This window comes from Grammomys surdaster, unplaced genomic scaffold (genome assembly GCF_004785775.1).
Source record: "Grammomys surdaster isolate TR1022 unplaced genomic scaffold, NIH_TR_1.0 264, whole genome shotgun sequence".
Classification (NCBI taxonomy): domain Eukaryota; kingdom Metazoa; phylum Chordata; class Mammalia; order Rodentia; family Muridae; genus Grammomys; species Grammomys surdaster.
In genome coordinates, this window is record NW_021604705.1 from 1,881,437 (window position 1) to 1,901,261 (window position 19,825).

A 19,825-nucleotide genomic window follows, 5' to 3' on the forward strand; every position below is an offset into this window, starting at 1 on the left:
CTAATGAAGGCTAGAGGGCAGAGCAAATTAAACATGCCTCCCCCCAGATCCTCCCCCAATCCTCCCCCTTTCTCCCTCCCTATATAACTCGGGCCTGCCCTGAGTTTTTGGGGGTACACCTAGATCCATCTATCATCCGCCATGACAATAAACCTTTTTGGAACCAAGGACTTCCTCGTGTTATTGGGGCCTGTCGTCGCCAAGGCCTCTAGGCGCTGGAACCATAGAGTTCCCCCTGAATGTGGGACCCGCCACAGTGGTGGAAGCCCCTCTGGGGCCCCACCGCTGAGGCGGCTTTTAAATTTTCCCCACAAAATTCTAGTACATAGAAACCTCATATACAGATTTTTTTTCTATTGTGAGCAACACTCATCTGCCCTTTAGGCTGTAGTAAGTGATGTGCAAAGGCAAGCTGGGGAGGAAAGGTTTATTTCAGTTTATGGTTTTGGTCCATCAGGAAAGGAAGACAGGGCAGAAACCATGGAGGAATGCTGCTTACTGGCTTGCTTTCCTGACTTGCTCAGCCTGTTTTCTTACATGACTCAGGACCACCTGCCAGGGATGGCATCACCCATAGTAAACTCGGTCCTCCTCCACCAAACATTAATCAGGAAAATGCCCCCTCAGATCTGCCTACAAGGAACCTGATGCAGGCACTTTCTCAACTGAGGCTTCCCTACATGTGTCAAGGTGACAAAAAACAAATCAGGAAACACATGCACACACATGTTTGTTATAAGTTTTACCTTCATAAAGCATGCTTTTATAGTTCACACTGCAATAAAATACCATTAATCAAGTAGCTTAAAAGCAATATAAAAATATTTCTGAAGTTCTAGAGACTTGACACTGGACAAGAGAAGTCCAAGAGTAAAACAGATTGTGTGTCTAGTAGGGAGATACTCATCATTTCAGTGATTGTATCTTCTAGTTATATCCTCAAGTGATGGATGAGTAGACTGTTCTCCGAGGTCGTGTGTGTGTGTGTGTGTGTGTGTGTGTGTGTGTGTGTGTACGTGCGCACGTGAGCACACATGGGGAGTATGAGTGTGTGTGTAGGCTTGTTACCATCTACAATTGTACTTGTCTTAGTCAGGGTTTCTATTGTTGTGGTAAAACATCCTGACCAAAAGCAACTTGAGAAAGAAAGAGTTTCATTTACTGTACATTTTTATACAACAGACAATCATCTAAAGAAGTTAGGCAGGACCTCAAGACAGGAACCTGGAGACAGACAGAAAGCCATGGGGCAGCACTGCTTACTGGATTGCTCAGTCTTCCTTATAGTACATAAAACCAGTTCAGGGGCAGCACCACTCACAGTGAGCTAGGCCCTTCCATATCAAACATCAATCAAGAAAATCCACCACTGACTTGGCCAAAGGCCGATCTGGAAAGGAGATATTCTCCATTGAGGTTTCCATTTCTAAAATGACTCTAGCAAGCAAGTGTCAAACTGACATAAAAATTGCCAGCAGAGCTCTCAAGGCATTTCCACTAAAATCAGAAACAAGACAAGATACCTACATCTTCCCCTCCTGTTAGGGCAGCATTTAAAATCATACCCAGATTAAATAAGACAGGTAAAGAAGACAAAGGGGACACAAATAGGAAAGGATGAAGCCAAAGTATTCTTGTTTGCTGATAATATGATTTTATACACACACACACACACACACACACACACACACACACATATGGATATATATGTGGTGATTTGAGAGTAAGGACAGCCCCTATAGGCTCATATATTTGCCTGTTCAGTTTCCAGTTGATGAACTGCTTGGGGAAGATTAGAAGTGTGCCCTTGTTGGAAGAACTGTGTCACTGGGATTGGGCTACATCCCTAGCAGCATGCCTGCCTTCATGCTACTAAATTCCCACCATAATGATAATGGACTAAAGCTTTGAAACTGAAAGCAAGCCCCCAGATAAATGCTTTTTTTTAGGAGAATTCCCATGGTCACAATGTCTATTCGTGGCAGAAAAAAAAAGACGTAAAATTCCTATAGTAGTTACATACAAACTATTTAATAAACAGCAAAGTAGCAGTGTCAGTAGCCTCCCTATGTGCAAACACCAAACACACTGAGAAAGAAATCATTAAAAAAATACCATTATCAATAGTCTCAAAATACAATGGAGTAAATTCTTTATTAATAGGTGACATGGTAGGGTCCACATCACTCTGAAAGATTTACACAATGAAAACTTAAAGACATTGAACAAAGAAATTGAAGACTGTACCAGAAGGTGGAAAGTTCTGATGCTTATGGATTTGTAGAATTATTATTGTGAAAATGGCCATCTTATCAAAGCAATCTACAGATCACAATCTCCATCAAAATAATCCATAACAGATATCTAATACACAATTTACAAATAAAATACATATTACATTTCTGTCAATTTCATATAATCAAATGATTTTTACATAATATGCTTATTTCAAGCTTTTTTATATCTATAGATAACCTATCTATGTATGGTATTTAATCCTGATTTCTTAATAGAGTCATATTCCAATCCACCAACACTTTCCCATTAAGAGTTTTGAGAAATTAATCTGATAAATAAATTATTCTTAAACATTTCTTGCCTCAAGAAAATGCTTCCATTAAACCAAGACATTTCTGCCTTAGTTCTACACATGGTGACAGCATTTTTTTAACATTTTGTAAAGATTAGATGATTATATGACTCTGTATTACTCCTATTAATCCTGCAACTCATTGAATTTAACTTCGCATTTTAAACCTAAGCCCAAATAACACTTTCTCATAGCAATTGAGAGTAATTAACTTTTCACAAAGCAAGTCAAGACTTTAATTAGTTGAGAAAATTTAAATTCTCGAAGAATATTTTCTTTGTTTATTCAATGTATACTAAAATGACCGAAGACATACAACTTAAGCTTTAATATGGTCTATCAGCATTTTCTCTAATGTTTCTGCAATGAAGCATTTCATTTATAAAGGGAACAGATTTTCATAATATATGTGTTCCTACTATTCAAAGTCCAAGCTACTAACAGAGTGTGATGATCTCTGAGTTGAGTGCCATAGTTCAAATGGAGCAAAATGAATGTCTTTGAAGATTTTAAGGTTGTTTTAATTTCTGGAAATCTCAAGCAACTCGAATGGCTTATGTTCTTGGAAACTGCACAGAGAAAAGTGCATAACACAGCTGATCTGACTGATACAGCTCCTGGAGAGCAAGACCAAGGTGGAGCAAGGATTCGCTTTCAGAAACAAACACTCAGCGCCATTTATTGAGGGAACAGGATAAGGTTTAGGACCTTGGAAAACAAATTTCAAACAGCAATACTGGTTTATACTGGTTTATACTGATTTATACTGGTTTATACTGATTTATACTGGCTTTTATGGTGCAAACAGTTAATCTATATTTTCATAATTCTATGAATATTTTTATTTTGACTAACAGAAGGCTGAGGGTTTTTTGTTGTTGTTGTTTGTTTTTTGTTTTTGTTTTTTTAAAAAAGAACTTATAATTTTAATTCTACTTAACGACAAACTGATAAAATCCCTGAGATTCAGCTCTCAACAGCCAGGGGAGCAGCTCTCAGCACTGTCTCTGCTACAGTGCCCAGCTTTATGATCTTCAGAAGATTTTTTAAAATAGAGACAATAACTGGAAGGGTGTGTCTAATATCGACGTGTGTGTGTGTGTGTGTGTGTGTGTGTGTGTGTGTGTGTGTGTAAATACTGTTGCTGTCAGCTTCTACTTGTCCTGGCTAACATCTTTCTTTTTGCCACTGAAGCAAGTGTATTTCATAAAAACCTCACTGGTGCCTACGGGAAGTCTGAATGTGGTTATAGTTGGTTACTGGGAGCATGATGAAATGCATGCCGTCCCTTGCAGGGAAACCTGTAGGGTCACCAACCTACTGGATTTCCGGCTATCTCTAGCTAGTGCTTGACCAGAAACCATGCTGTCCTTTCACGGTCTTAGGCCACCGAGTCTCTAGACAGATCTCCATACTAATGAGATACCTAAAGGCCAGAGAGTGTAGCAAATTAAGCATTCCTTCCCAGACCCACCTTCTCCCCTGCAAAAAGTATTTAACCTCAGGCCCACCCTGAGAACAGGGGGTACAGCTTCATCCACTTTCCACCATGACAATAAACGTTTTAAGATCTAGAAAAAAAAAGTAGTTGGTTACTGATTACCTAGGGTCAAGAGGGAAATGATTGTTAAGGTTCAGGCTTCTTGATTCTATAGTTGTGAGGTCAACGAGCAGGGACACAGGGCTCTAAGAATCACCACTTCTACCTGTAAAGCCTCACTTCAAGATGCAGGTAAGTAAAAACTACAAATTTACCATTAGACAGTTCCTTACAACTTGTGTTTCCAATTCCACTACCAGGATGAAAAGGTTCTTAACATGTGATCCTAGTGACATACTGTTTCTCAGGCAGAGTGTTTTCGAAGTTAATTTCTATAAAGTACTTTCTGAGTGCTCTAGAGAGTGGCTTAAATGTAAGAATAAAGCCTAAAGTTAACAATTATGGTGAAGAAAATAATTTAAAAATGAAAAAAAAAAACTATTCTTACTCTTGGTATTTCCACTGAGAAATGTAGGAGAAATTCAAAGAATCTTGAGCTGTGTAGCCCATTGGTTTCCAAAGAATTCACATCTGTCTTTGAACTTGAAAGTTGCCCTTTTCATTTTAAAAGATAGAAACAGTACACAGTCTTTCATGAAAAAATAGTTCTAGCAAATTCAATAAAGCATGCAATGTAACTAAAGATGATGTATCTAGTTCTTCTGATATGTTTTAGATGGAGACTGGTTTGTTCTTTGTAGAATCTTAGCTATCTACTTGTTTTCATGTATAATGGTATAGTCTATACGGTACATTCAATTTTACCTTAACTGTAACTTTGCTTGTCAACGTGGTAATGTTATAATTTCTGGCTTCTCAAGCAAAATACAGAAATGGGATCAAGGTTAACTAACCAAGGTTCCTTTCCCAGCTTTACTGTCTTCCCTCTAGATAAAAGCAGACAAGAGACTTCTGTAAAAGTTTTATATAACCTAAGAAATATTCTTTTTCTTATTGCAAGAAATGGAACCCAATACTTCACACATGATAGACTAGCATCCTACTGTCTGTCCAAGAAGTACATCATTTTTTGTTTTAAAAATAACTTATTGTTCAGTCCAAACAATGTTACTTGTATATACACGATTTCAGAGCTGACCAATAGATATTAGATAACCAATTGGTATGCTCTTCCCTGGGGAAGCCTTTCTCCCATTCTCAGCATTTCTCAGTTGCCTGTAATTCTTTGCCTAGGATTCAGGCCCCATGAGATTTCCCCCCTTCTATGTTAGCTTGTCTGTTGGTGTGTCCCCTTCTGTGTTAGTGTGCCTATTGGTGAGCTATTGTTGTTCAGTCTTGTTTAGGCACCAATGTTGGTGAGACTTCATGGGTATAGAATTTCTGACATTTCTAGGAGATGCAATCTCCTAGAATTGTTCCTGTTCCTCTGGCTCTAACAATCTTTCTGCTCCCCTTTTGGAATGATTCCTGAGCTGAGGTGAAGTTTCTATTTATATATTTAGCGGGGGGGGGGGGGGGGGGGAGGGGAAGGGGGAGGGGGAGGGAGGGGGAGAGGGAGAGGGAGAAGAAGAGGGAGTTTATATCAAAAATTAAAGAAAAATAGGCCATAAATTTGAGAGCCAGCATGACTGGGCACATAGGAACGAGAAGGGAGGAATGGTGTGATTATATCGCATAATTCCAAAAATACTACTTAGAGAAATGCAAAAATGAAATCTCTTACTGTTGACTTAGGCGTCAGCCTCATACATTCTTTCTGGATCCTGGGTTACAAGCAGTTACTCTTCCTTCTCTAGAGCCACAATTTGAAACTTTTCTTCCTCTTTTTCCCTGCCCACTCATACCACTGTTCCCCATGTCAATGGCATGGATGGAGACTGTCTCTTCTCCTGTCTCCCATGGCCTGGTTTATCACGTCCCTTCTGATTCTGTACTGACCTTGTGACCTCAGAACTGACAGGATAAACTGCCTAAGGAAGTGATGGGATACTCTCAATCCTCCTTCCTCAAGTTCTACCCTGGCTTTAGGCTTGGCCTTCCTCACAAGAACACTGAGCCTGGGAAGAGGCTTAAAGTCACTGTTTTCAAAGAATACATTGCTGGTTCCAGACAACCTATGGGTAGAACCCGGCCCCCTTAAGGGTTCACTGTATACAAAAGACCAAAGTTAGGAACACTGGTTCTCATACACCTCTGTTGCTCAACATAAGCACATTTTTATTTAGGATTAGAGCCCAGCACCCTCTTCCCCCTCTCTTCCTTGTTGGCGAAATGTTTTTGTACACTGTGTAAAGTTTACCCTTGTATTATCTCAAATGCTGATCACTTTATCCCATTATCTGGTTTCAATCTACACATGGCTTTGTTATGTTTATTATTGTCCCAAGTTTGCATAAACATTGTTCCTCATTCTTTCTCTGTCTTGCCAATAAAGCTGATGAGCCAATACAGAGCTTCTAGAGAATATGGTGGGACTTCCGATTCTAGGAACGGTGGAGAAAGAGACAGGAAGGAAGGAGGGGCGCCACAAGGAGAAGTCAAGGAAGCATTAGAAGAGAGCTGGACCAAGAAAGGATGAAAAAATGCAAATAAAATGGGAATGTTGTCTGGGAGGAAGTCTGGCCAGCTTGGAGGTTTAGAATGTACTAATTGCTCAGTATTTGCCTCAAGGCAGTTGTAATAAATTGGTCTCTCTGGGTGGTGATTTGGGGAATTAGCTGGCTAATGAGTAACTGCTGCTGTACTAGTTTTATGAATCTATATTAATATAATAATCATTCAATACTCCGTGGTCCTAAATATGGTGATGGAAACACGCATAAGCTGTGGATGCTTAAGTACATCCCAAATGCATACAACTGCGTCTGATCAGAAACAAAGCTGCTTAGTCCTTAGAGAACATTGTAGAGGCAAACATAAACCTGGTTTACAGCCAGTTTAAAAAAAAATTATTTCTCCATCTCCCTTTAATCATATTACAATAATTTATACTTTGTTTATCAAAGGTAATGGTCTACCCTAAAATGAACCCTTATAACTGATAATATTATAGCTCGTTAGGTGTCCATTGCCTTGAACAATTGCTTCAAATGTAATATTTTGATTTTTTTAATGGTAAGTCTTTTCAGTTTACTTTTTCAATGTTTTATTGATTCTTTTTGAGTTTCAAATCATGCACCCCAGTCCCACTCCTCTCCCCGTCTCCTTGTATCGGCCTCTGTCCTTGCAACTTCCCAACCCAAAGGAAGTTAAACAACAAACAAAACATAGAAAACATCTCATCATGGAAACTGTAGTGTATCACAGTTTTCCTACAGTATATTTCTCTGTCTGAATATCTTCACTGCAAATGTTCATTGCAATGAGTCATCGGTCTGGCTGGAGGCCTCTGCCTTCTGCCACATCATCAATATTTTATCCTTAATGGGACTCCTCCAAGTTATCTAATGTTGTCCTGTGTTGTCCTTCAGTTCTGAATCAGCAGGACTGGCACTGTTATGGTATCTATAGCCCATCAATGCCATGTGGTTGCAAGTGGGTCTCTGGATGTCTTTCCCTGCCCGGTGGCACGAAGGTGTCTGGATGTCTTCCTCCTCCCACACTGCAGTTGGGCCTCTATATATTGTAATTTCTAAAATATATTATTTTGAAGAGTAGAAATTTTTCTCATCTCTCTTTTTTTAATATAAATTTTCATTTTTAATTTTGTTTATTGTTATTTGGGGGGTTGTGTGTATATATGTATGTATGTATGAGGAGGCATGTGTATCACAATAGATGTCTGGCCATCAAAGTACAGCTTTGTGGAACTGGATTTCTCCTTCCAACTTTATATGGATTCAATAAATTGAACTCAAGTCAACAGTCTTGACCAGAAAGCACCTTCACCTACTGAGCCACCTCACTGGCTCTCTCCTCAATCATTAATCTGGTGGGACAGAAAAACCATGGGAAGAAGAGTGAACAGTGTTAGCATGGGAAGAATGAAATACCTCACTTGCTTCTGCTAGTGTGATGACTAAGTGACAAGCCCCAGACCCCAGGTTCTTCATTTTGGAAAGTGGGAATAATCTAATAATCTAACATGGGGGTATTTATCATCAGGGATTACTGTGTGTTGTGTAATGATAATTTATCTCATCTACACTGGCTATTCCAGACAAATAAAGTATACTAGCTTTCTCTGAGATACAGGGAAGACAACATATATGAGTTCCTATACCATCCAACAAGGGATTCACTAGTTATCAATGCTATTTAAATAAAAATCTTAGTTCTTTGTATCACATTTAAGAGCACACAAGGTTGGTGTTTCCATTGTGGCGGAAGTCTATTGACTAGCTGTGGTTACTAATGCATCGTCACCTGTAATGTTCTGGGGAGCCAGCAAGCACTGCACACAACTGATTGAGCTCTGCTCTTGACAATGAGCAAAAGGTCCTCTTCTATTCATGAATGCACTGCTGTTCACATCTTTTCCCAAGGACTGAAGAAAATTGGTTTAGTATTAATTGTCCATCTTATTATTGGATACTCATCCCCACTCAAACTTGAAGATCTGAGTTTTTCCATGATGGCATAATGTGGGCTTTCTTTATTTCCTTCTCTGTCTCTTTTGTTGTTGTTGTTGTTTTTATATGGTGCTGCAGATAAAAATCAGGACCTATGTTCACTATCCAAGTGTTCTAATACAGACTTATATGCCTGCCCCAGACAGAAGTCTTTAGATAACAAGTTAACTCATCCAGATTACGACGAAAAGGAAGCTGAATCCTTACGCTGGCAAATGCATTGTTCATTTCTTCCCGTACACTAGACCTGTGATTGAGTCAAGGCAGGAAATGGTGAAATACTGCAGTTACACTGTGACAGTCCCTCTCACCACTATATAGATAAGGATGTTCTGCCTGAATGTTATATATAATGTGCATGTTAACCCTGCTTTAAGGACTCACTGTTATCTTTTGTTTTGAAAACATGTCTAGAGACAGGTCTCAGAGGGAATATTAAAAAAGAATAGAATCCTGTCTTTGTTAGCGTTCTATCACTGTAACAAAATACCCAAGACAAACAACTTATGAGGAAGAAGGTCTATTTCAGCTCACTGCTAGAGGTCTCCACTGTTTTTTGGGCTGATAGTGAAGATCACCATAGGAGTGTGCTGTAAAGCAATCTTATCTCGGGATGACTGCAAAGAAAAACATTGGCTCAGGCCCCAAGACCAAGTTCTTAGCACAAAGATTTATTTGCCCCTGAGAAACAGAGGGCAGGGACTAGAAGACAAAGACAGGACATAGAAGACAAGGGAGAAGATGAACAAGGGAGAGAAGGAAGGGGTATTTGTTCTGTAGGACCAAGGACTGCCTCTTGATAGCGAAGAGACTGACATGGCCCATAGGCAAATCGTGGTTTCTAAAGGTACAAGGGGAAACCCTGTATGAAAACGATGTGTTTGATTTTAATAGGGCATGTTAATTGCATGAATCAAAGGCAGCTTTGGATTGCTGGACTTCAATTCTCTGATAGTTGGACCTTGGTAGTCAGCCTCAGGAGGAGAAGTGGCCAAATAAGGGAATAGACACTGAGCCTAGCTCTAAGAATGTAATTTAATAGTTTTCAGCAAAGGAATAAGGGACAAGGGCAAGGCCTGACAGAGCCAGGCTATCCAAGCTTGAGCTGTCGAGAATTCCTTCAATGACTATGGTGACAAGCAGAGAAAGCAGGGAAGGAGCCAGGGCCCAATATACCCTTCTGTGACTTAACATCCTTCTTCTAAATTTTCACCTCTGAAATGCTGCCCCCGCCCCCTTAGGTAGCACTGCAGGCCGGAGGTCAAACTTTTAACAAATGGACTTTGGAGGGCATTTAAGATCTAAACCATAACACCTTCTAAGAAGCAAACCCAAATAATGTCAGGACTTTTACTGGGAAGGGCAAAATGCTTGTTTTCAGCTAGGTCAGCCTTCAAGAATGTGGACCACCCACTGTCTTTTTTTTAGGCTCTCTCTCTCTCTCTCTCTCTCTCTCTCTCTCTCTCTCTCTCTCTCTTTCTGTCATCTGTAAAAGAGTGTGATTAGCCGAGACATCACCAAAGTTCCTGTTCTCAATCAATTTTCTTCTAGGTTTAAAATGGAAACGCCTTTCCTCAGCCTTTAGCCACAGCCTCCAATCAGGGTGGCATGCCTGAATAACTCCCTGAAGACTTCCTGTAAAACTTAGTATGGTTTTAAGGATGAACGATAGTACTCTGGCTCCCGTGAGAAAGCCCTCTTCTGTATAAATGCACAGTGTGGTGTTCTGTTGCTGAGTGTCTTCAGATGGCTCATGAATGGCAGTGTCTGTATCTAGGACTCACACTTGGGTGATATAGGGATAAGAATATCATCTTACTCCGCTGGGGTTTTTAATTTGATTCAAAATTAAAATGAAACAGGGTGGGGGTGGGCTATCGTCTTCTTATAGGTTCTACTTAAGGATGAGGTAAGTTGATCTTGGGAAAGCAGACATGAGGATCTTTGAGAAGTTTTTTTCTCAGGTTCTTTTCCTGTATTGTCCTAATGCCTCAGGAAGCTCTACCATAGGGAAAAGCATGAGCGTGGCTTAGTGGTTTTATGGTCTGTTTTTTATTGTAAGAACTTAGGCTTTAAACTTACACTGAGAGTCAAAACCTGGTAGATAACCTTGGGAAAGTTACTTGCTACTCAGTTTCATAATCTATAAAACATAATTACATCTTCTCCTGATGGTGGAGTGCCATAAGAAACTGTCTGGCATGACAGTTGGCACATGCCAAGAATGTGAGAAGCTGCCCATTTCATTCTATCTCCACGCTGTCTGTGAAAATAAACATGGAAACCACGAAAGACGATCACACTTCAGTTTTACCATGGTGATACTGAATTTTTATCCTTTCTCGGATTGCTTAGGTTATATAATGCTCAGTCTAAGAATAAAAGGGTTTGTGTTGCATGCATAAACATTGAAAGGACAGCCTGTCATACTGCATACATGAGCTACTCCTGGAGCATACACAGGTGGGAGACAGGCAAAGTCATGGTCTCACCATCCTCTTCTCATATCTCTTTGACCAGTGGGCAGATCCTGACATAGCCATTTTAATCAGGGGCTCGTACACTGGGGAAGTCACCATTGCTTGGTCTGACTCATCTACCAATACAGTCTTTATGTTTAAAACCAGCAAAGTGGTTTGCTAAGGGCCGTACTTCCTGAGTCATAAGCTTGCCTGTGGTTTACAAACTACTGCCTGAGGGCCACAACTGGCCTGCCTCTTTTGGAGTACATCTGAGAGCTAGGAATGATAGTTACACCTTAAAAGACAGGAAAAATTATTCTGACAGTCAACACCTATATTAAATTCAATAAATAAAGTTGCTCTGGAACACAGTCACACTGTTATCTGTTCTGTCCTCAGATACTATCAGGCTATGAGAGCCAAGAAGTTGTTCCAGGTAGCATGTGATGGAAAATATTTACTATCTGGACATTTTCTCCCCCATCCCCACCTCAGGGGTGGAGCTAGAGTAGCCCAGCTCTGAAATCATATCCTCTTTTCCTTGCTGTTTCTCAGCTCTTGTTTCTTAACTGCATAATAAAAGCACCTATCTCACAGGACATTATGAGGACTACACAAATACGCAGAGTGTTTTGAAGGTCTGACACTCATTACTTTATGTATGTATATATGTGTGTGTGTGTATTTATCTTTATTGTCATTATTAGTTGCCACGTAATTTTTTCCTGAATCTAAAGCATCAAGGGCTTACTAATTTGTTGGCAATCATTGTAAGGATTTCATTTATAGCCTTCCATTAAAATTCACTTCTTAAAGGAGAAGGAGTAACTAGAGTCTAATGACTCCTAATGTAACAATTAGTATAGTCACTTATCCATAAAATGAATCCTGCATTAGTTACAAACACTTTATTAGCGACACATATTTTTTGTGATGTTTTCAAACTTGAATCCTGAAAGAGCTTAAACTCAAAGTGTGAGTTCAGCCCTGATCACCTAGATTAAAGTTCCAAAAATACAGGACAAAACCTCAGAATGCCTAATCAAAGACCATAGTATTTGAAAACAGCAATTTTATCTCCAGAAGCAGACATAGAACAGGCCACACCTTTACTATGTGACCATAAGGACTATCGGAATGTTTCTCACTATTCAGAACTTTCGTTTTTGGAGTTTATATATCCAAAGAGAACTTGAGAGTCTCACACCAGTCTTGTTCATTAAAATATTTCTCAAAATGCTAAAAAAAACGAAACAAACAAACAAACAAACAAACAAACAAACAACCCAGGCAGCCATGGTGACTCATCTGGACGCTGAGGCCCTAAGAGGCTAGCCTGAGAGCCTGGGCTTCCAAAAGGAAAGAGTAAGAGCAAACAATCAAAAACAAACAAAACAACAACAACCAAACAACACTGTTCGGTCCTTAACAATCAAGTGCTCTCACACAATTATCTCTTGTTGCAATTGCACCAAAAAACGAAAAAGAAACGGTTGAAACATCTTCTGAGCAACCCAAGTGAGTTATACATCCTTTCCAGTATGGTTAACCACCAAAGTTGTTTCTATTTGAATCATCCAGAAAATTAAACAATTCAATTTTCTGACCTGGGTGAGGCTGTCCTGCCTAGAAAATGCCCTCTTCTACCCCACCCCACACACCCACGCCTAGCAATCGCACCTGAGCTACACCCAGCTTAACAGTTGGCAAAGAAACAGGCCACCCTCATTCAAAGTTTCATCGGGTTTTCAAAATTCTTTCCTATTTTGTAAAGTGTCTCCTTCACCCACTGGAATTGTTTTTTTCCCTTCCCTACAGTTGTGCACAGCGTCCTTAATCCATCTTCTCTATCCAACAACCCGGTGTAAATAACAAACGTTCCACAAAATAGCTCAGTAGGAAGAAGAGAAAACTCCCCTAGCTGTGCTTGGATGTCGGAATATGCCACTAGGCCTAGAGGGAGAATGCGTCCTGATGTAAACTCATCTGGGGTCCTGGGTCATCGCCTGACCGTGGGTCGCACGCGACGCTGACACAGCAAGGGGGCAGCAGGGAGCGGGCAGCGAGCGGGGTGGCGCGGGGCGATCGGGGTGGGTGGCGGCGAGCGGCGTCCCCCGCGGGGCGGTGTGGTGCGCTCCGGGGCGGCTCCGGGCGGACGGGCGGAGCAGCAGACACACAGGGCGGAGGGGCAGTCTGCACGATGGCGTATCCCGGGCACCCTGGCGCCGGCGGAGGGTACTACCCAGGCGGGGTAAGTGCAGCAGGCGAGGGCACAGCAGCCTCTCGGCTCCCGGGACTGGAAGGCGCCACCGACGCGCGGGAGGAGGCGCCGCAGGCAGTCCCAGACGCTCCTAGAGAGCTCGCCTGGACCCTGATATCCAACCTTGGCCCCACTCCATTTTTCTTCCCCGTCTCTTCCTAGGGCCTTTCCCAGGCCCACGGGTGGGTGGGCTGCGATTCGGCGAGCCCACTCGGTGACTCGGATATGTGGCGTGAGATAGTGCAAGCTGGATGTTGACTTCCTGCTTTCTCTCGGAATGTCCCCAAAGCAACAACAGCCATCTTGATCTAGAATGGTTCTGTGGTCACTCCCTTGAAAAGAAAGTGACAGGGAAACCAGAAAGTCTGGAGAAATGAGCTGAAGTCCTAGAGGAAGACCAGATGTCAGAGATGTACTGTCAGAGAGAGAAGGAACCTCATCTTAGATACAACCGGGCTATTCCCGTTCTTCCCAAGCCACACCTGTCAGCCCTGTACTTAACTCCAGTCTTACCTATTCTTCAAGTACCTTTAAGACATCGCAAAATCGTAAAAAAGTAACAGGAAAACAATCCCGAGCCTAGCTACTAGATTGCTAGCTTTGGGTACATTGATCTCTGTAACCTAGTTAAATGGGGATTTTTACGTGGCTTTGCATATAGTGGCATCACTTTCATGGAGACTTATTTTAGACCAAGTCTCCAGCTTTTAAATAGGAACAGGAGTGGAAAAGCCTGGTGGATCACTGAGCTGGAGTGTGAGGTGGTGGGGGAGACAGACCCTGTGAAGGTCACACAATTGCATGAAACCCTTGCATGATGTAAGAATAAACTCAGTTCTGTGTCTGATGCCTTTACATTTCTTTTTCACAGTATGGAGGGGCTCCTGGGGGGCCCACGTTCCCTGGACAAACTCAGGATCCACTATATGGCTACTTTGCAGCGGTGGCTGGACAGGTTAGCCTTTCCTTTAATATTGAAGAATTGTTATATTCTGTTTGTGTTAGCATTTAATGCAGTGGCACAATGCATTTCCAGTGCCCTGGAAATGAGGCCCTTTGCCTGAAAGAAGAAAAAAGGAATGGAAAACCAAAACAGTATTTTAGATCTGATCAAAGTTGGACAGAGTTTTGTGTGTATCAATAATAGATCAGTTCAAAACTAAACTTGTGATCGAATTGGGGTTCCATTGACCCAAAAGGGGATTGTAAATACACTTTGAAGAACTACAAAGTATAATGATGCCTTTATGACTGTATTATCAGGCTAGAGCAAGGACAGCTTACAGAGAAGAAATTCAAGATCTGGACATAAAACCATTGCTTGCCCAACCTAAAGCCATATTAGTAATTCATTATTCTATAACTCAATTATGATAGATAGCTACTTTCAGTTGAATTCAAAGAGCCATTGGCCTCCAAGAGTCACTGTCAGTATTCGGAAGGCAGCCTCTTCCCCAGGTGCAGCTGCTCTGTGTCCTTATTAGGTGTTGTGGCCAGATGACCTACAGAAGGAATGCAGGTCAGCTAGTCCCAAGTCCTAAGACCCACTTCCTCCCTCACAGAGTTGTATGACATGTGCATGTCTACTGTGAGGAAGGACACGTGCCTAGCTTGCAAGGTCACTGTGTGTTTGGTAAATATTCTGTGAATGTAATCCAGACTTGTCCAGAGGGGACCTTCCTACTTATTCACCTTAGACTTGTTTTAAACAAGAGCCTGAAAGAATGAAATGATTTGAAAAAAAAACAAAAACAAAAAACAAGCAAACAAACAAAAAACATGCTCTAGAATATGCTAAGCAAAATCCTCTGGCTGCCTTGGAAGAAGTAGCACTCTAAGAAACACAACTCTGAGAATTTGAATGGAAAATTGAGTCGAAGACTGGGAGACTTTCCTCTCGAGTGTCTACTTAATATGTTATTGATCCGTGTCTTTGAAACCACAAGACACAGCACACCTCAGGACAAGCATTCTTAGATTGCCAGTGCCTTCAGTGTGTAAGCGACTCCACCTGCTTGGCTTTCAGCACTGCTGGCCTCTGGTCTACACATTCATCTTCTTGCAAATTATTGATCCTGTTCTATTTATAACTTAATGGGTCTCACCAACTTGGATTTATACATTTTGTTTAAAATCCCTAAAAAGGTCATATGTCTTATTCTGACCTCAATCAACCAGTAAGTTGGTATTGGTATCCTATATCTTCTATATGTAATTGTGCTCAGAAAATCCTGTCTCTTCAGTCAAATTGATACCAGACACTCTTTCTCCTTGGACCAGGCCTTGTATTTACTGATACCTAAAAGTCTGTGATATATCCTACTTCCTTCCTCTTTCAAAAAGGGGGTTGGAGGGATATGTTTTTAAACAGTTTCATTAACTAATTTTAAAATGATTGATTTTGATAGTTTCTTGGTTCAAACTGAGTGTAGACTGTTTGCCATGACAAATATTCTCTCACCATTGAATTATTTTTGGAATTAGGGTAAGAAGAATACTGAATTTTGAAAAGCATTCCTTTAAAAAAATGCTACATATAATTATTTTTTCTTGTTAATGTTTCTTAAGGACTTGAAAGTGCAAATCACCACCCTGATTTCCTTTCCTGGTTTTTGTTTGGTTTTTAAAGGATGGACAAATTGATGCTGACGAGTTGCAGCGATGTCTGACACAGTCTGGCATTGCAGGAGGATACAAACGTAAGTTCGTGGTCTTAGGATCTGTCTAATAATACTCCTGTTCTTTGTACTTCAGCTGTGAACTGCAATTGTTCCTTTAAAGAAACTGAACTTTTCTCATCCACCAAGCTATTATTTTTAAAAGGTTAATTGATCATGGTTCCTATCAAGCCATTCTAGTTTACCAGAGAGGTTAGTAGATTTCTTGGATTTGATTTCCCTGTATTCCAGGACCATTGAAACCAGTGAAACAATTTGGGTGGCTTCCCACACAGAGGACAAGTTAGGGTGCTGAAATGGAATCCGCCAGGTCAGGTGTCATTAATGCTAAGCGCTAACATGTACCACTGACTCTGCCAAGTGCCTGCTCTATCCTAACTCTGGCGGCACTGAGAGCATAGCCAGTCTTGTCGTCTGATCTCTGGGCCTTGGGCTTAACATACCTGATAATACAAACACTTATCGGCCATGACATTTCTAGGTCATTCTTTCTGTCACCTGAGACGATGTGTTCATGCTGAGGACAGTCCCCTTCCTGTTTCACTCCATGCCAGCCTTCTGCTCTGTTTTTTGCAGACTATATGTGCGACTCCATTATGCTTAGAACGCATACCTAAGGATTTGCAGTGCCAGCTTTCAGCTGTTGGAGGTGCTGTGTTCTCTAGATGGCCATCTTTAAAACACTGGGTTGCTCTTATTACCATGCCCTGTTTTGTGTGGCTTCAATGCTCAATTACTGTTTCCTAGTTGGGTAATTAGTTCAAGAAAGAAGAGCTTTTGAAATTTTTGTCATATAGCTTGGTCCTAAAGAAGAGAAACACATTTCCTGAAACACAAGGACCATGTGATCTAGTTAGTTTAGTTCCCTCTAGTATCCATGATATACCTCCCAACTTCTGTATGTCATGAGTTCTACAGTACAGAAACTATACAGCCATCGCTCTTTTAAACACAGATTCCAAATCATAGGCCAAAGACTTGAAAGTGGAAGGGGCAAATGAGATACTACAGATCAGGACCAGTCATCCTTAGAGGGGGACTTGAAGGGGAGAGTTCCAGTCTCCAACATGGAAATTCAGCTTTTCCCTTCCTTGACTTTGGTGGTTCCTCTGCAAGAAGCTTGGCCGAAGCAGGGAGAGGATTCCTTCCTTTCTAGGCCTGTGTCATTGTTTCTACTGGAAGAAAAGATGACGGAGATACTCTGGTAGAGCGAACAGAAGCCCAGCATAGGGAAAGCAGCACGTGGGTAATTTTGAAACTATATACAACTGTAAATATCAATAAAACCCAAAATAGTCTATTAAAAATAATAATCTACCTTCCTCCTTCACCTTTACAAATGAGGCTTACTTCTACACTAAACTCAGCTCCTATCTAGGGGTGAGAATTCAGACCACCCACTCTTTCATCCCTTCAACCAACCAGTCCATATTTTGATGGACAGTCACACTGGGTATGCAGGCACCTGCTCTAGGTAGATAGGAGTGAGCCTGCAAAATTACTGAGGCTGAAGACAAAACAAAAGTCCAGCCATAATGATGCCAATGGGGAGGATGTTGGTACATAATTCAGGCATATAGAATGGTATATATAAAAGACCCCGATGGAACATGGTTTAGTTATGGAGGTGACAGATACCCTGTGGAGATACTGCCTGGTTGTTGGTGAAGTGGGGAAATCTATGTAGGGGTTCTGGCTTTTACCCTGAGAGCAGAACACCCTATAACATTCTGTATTGGAGAACACATGCCACCCTAGTCAGAAGGTAAGGACTACATTGAAAATATAGAATAGAGTCCACTTTAAAGGAAATAGAAATAGTTTATTCTGAGCCAAACATTAAGGACTGCAGTTCAGGAACATGGACTCAAGTCACCTTGAATGACATGTTCCTCGATGGAACAAGTCACATGAACCTGTATAGTCAAAGAATAAAAGAAAGTCATGAACGAGGACCTTTGCCATTTCCTCTGGTGGAAAGATAAGTATACGGACTTCATCAAAGTGGGGGCCCATAGCTTTCAGTTGTTAAAATATTCATGGCTGTACTACCGGTAGATGTTAGAGGTCTGCGAAGCATAGTGATGCATTGTAAGGAGTATTTCTATGAAGTAAGAGAACATTGGGCCAGATGCAAAAGTTGGAGTTATTGGCTATAAAAGGTGCCAAGTAGTCCAAGATCATTTTAGCTTGAGGATGATGGCATCTGTCTACACAATGTTCTGCTCAGCCAGGGATAGCAGTCTGCAGGACTTTAGTATTGCTACAGGTTCTTCAAACAGTTCCAGATCATAGGAACTAGGGAGTGGCTGGATGTCTTTTAAAGAGCCCACGGAGGCCTACAGCTTAAAGAAATGACTGAACTGGAGTGACAGCAGTGGGGCTGCCAGGTGACCCTAACCCTATTTACAAGGTGATTGGATCATGGGGGTGCAGGGATTGGGCTTCCCGCGGGCAGCTATAACATGGGCAGATATATGGATAGTACAGTTTTTTGAAACTGGACCATGTTTGCATCACAGTCCCACAGTATTGGTATAAGCCAAACATAGTGAGCTCTGTCCCATACAAATTGAGTAGCATGTTTTAAAGAGTGAATTCATAACAGAATTCATAATTATTTTGAATCATTCCAATGTAATGTGAAAATTTGAAATTATATTGATGCATGTACTTTCTTTGATTTAACAGCTTTTAACCTGGAGACCTGTCGCCTTATGGTTTCAATGTTGGATGTATCCTTTACCTTAATGGTTGTCTAGAGTGTTTTTTCCGTGACCAAAAAAAAAAAATTGTCTTTCTAAAAAAACTCATCTCAGGATGAAGGAACAAGTACTCCAAAAATTGCAAGTAACCACCAAAAAGCTTTGTGAAATAGCTAGCTGTTAGGATGTAATTTGGTGTGAGTAACAGACAGACAGGAAGTTTAGAAAATAGAAGACAGGTTAGTCAAGATTGCCCAAGGTGCCATAGGTGTGGTAGCTCAAGCCTGTAATCTCAGCAGTCAGAATGCTGAGGCAGGAGGATCACTGTGAGTTTGTTTGAGGGTAACATGTGCTGTATTACAAATTGGAGGTTAGCCTGAGGTACAGAATTTCTTTCGCGTGCTACTTTCCACTGCAGCTCACTCTACCAGTGAAGTCCAAGGGACTGTCAGACCCCATAGCCTAGGGCACCGAGGAAATGCAGCCCACTTCTGGTAAGAAAACTGCCTTTTTACAGGGCGCCTTACAATACTGTCTCGTCTTCTCTTATTCAGACCACATAGTGGTCTCTTTTCCCCCACAGTAAAAATGGGTATTCAGAGCTTCAAATCCATGCGTCATTGATTACATCACTTATCATTACTTTTTCTTATATCATACCAACAAAAATGTAGACTAGCTTTCTAAAACGTGGGGTGCCTTTCTGCCATTTTAACAGAAAGAGCATTGAATTCCCTTTCCCCTTCTACGTTCTCTCACATAATCGTTAAAGGTGTGAAATGAGACAGTTCCCATCCTTAATGATAATCCAGAGAGATATGTCCGGCACGATGGGGTTCAATGAATTCAAAGAGCTCTGGGCCGTGCTGAATGGCTGGAGACAACACTTCATCAGTTTCGATAGCGATAGGAGTGGAACCGTGGATCCGCAGGAGCTGCAGAAGGCCCTGACCACGATGGGTTTGTAGTACAGAGCTCTGCTTAAAGGATAAACCTCCTAAGTGTGTGCTCCTTGAAGACAGCCTCCTCTCTCCCTTCCTCCCTCCCTCCCTCCCTCC

At 41.3% G+C, this 19,825-nt stretch overlaps 1 protein-coding gene across 2 annotated transcripts in view; it reads left to right on the forward strand.

Annotated features, from left to right (window-relative positions):
* The first annotated feature begins 13,279 nt into the window (after positions 1 to 13,279).
* Sri (sorcin) overlaps positions 13,280 to 19,825 on the forward strand; it is an 11,898-nt gene continuing 5,352 nt past the window's right edge. For both annotated transcript variants that reach the window (XM_028776075.1, XM_028776076.1), the window contains exons 1-5: positions 13,280 to 13,375; positions 14,256 to 14,339; positions 16,014 to 16,083; positions 18,754 to 18,797; positions 19,580 to 19,727. In XM_028776075.1, coding sequence (XP_028631908.1) covers positions 13,325 to 13,375; positions 14,256 to 14,339; positions 16,014 to 16,083; positions 18,754 to 18,797; positions 19,580 to 19,727 — 397 coding nt within the window. In that variant the 5' untranslated portion in view covers positions 13,280 to 13,324. The remainder of the gene's footprint in view (positions 13,376 to 14,255; positions 14,340 to 16,013; positions 16,084 to 18,753; positions 18,798 to 19,579; positions 19,728 to 19,825) is intronic.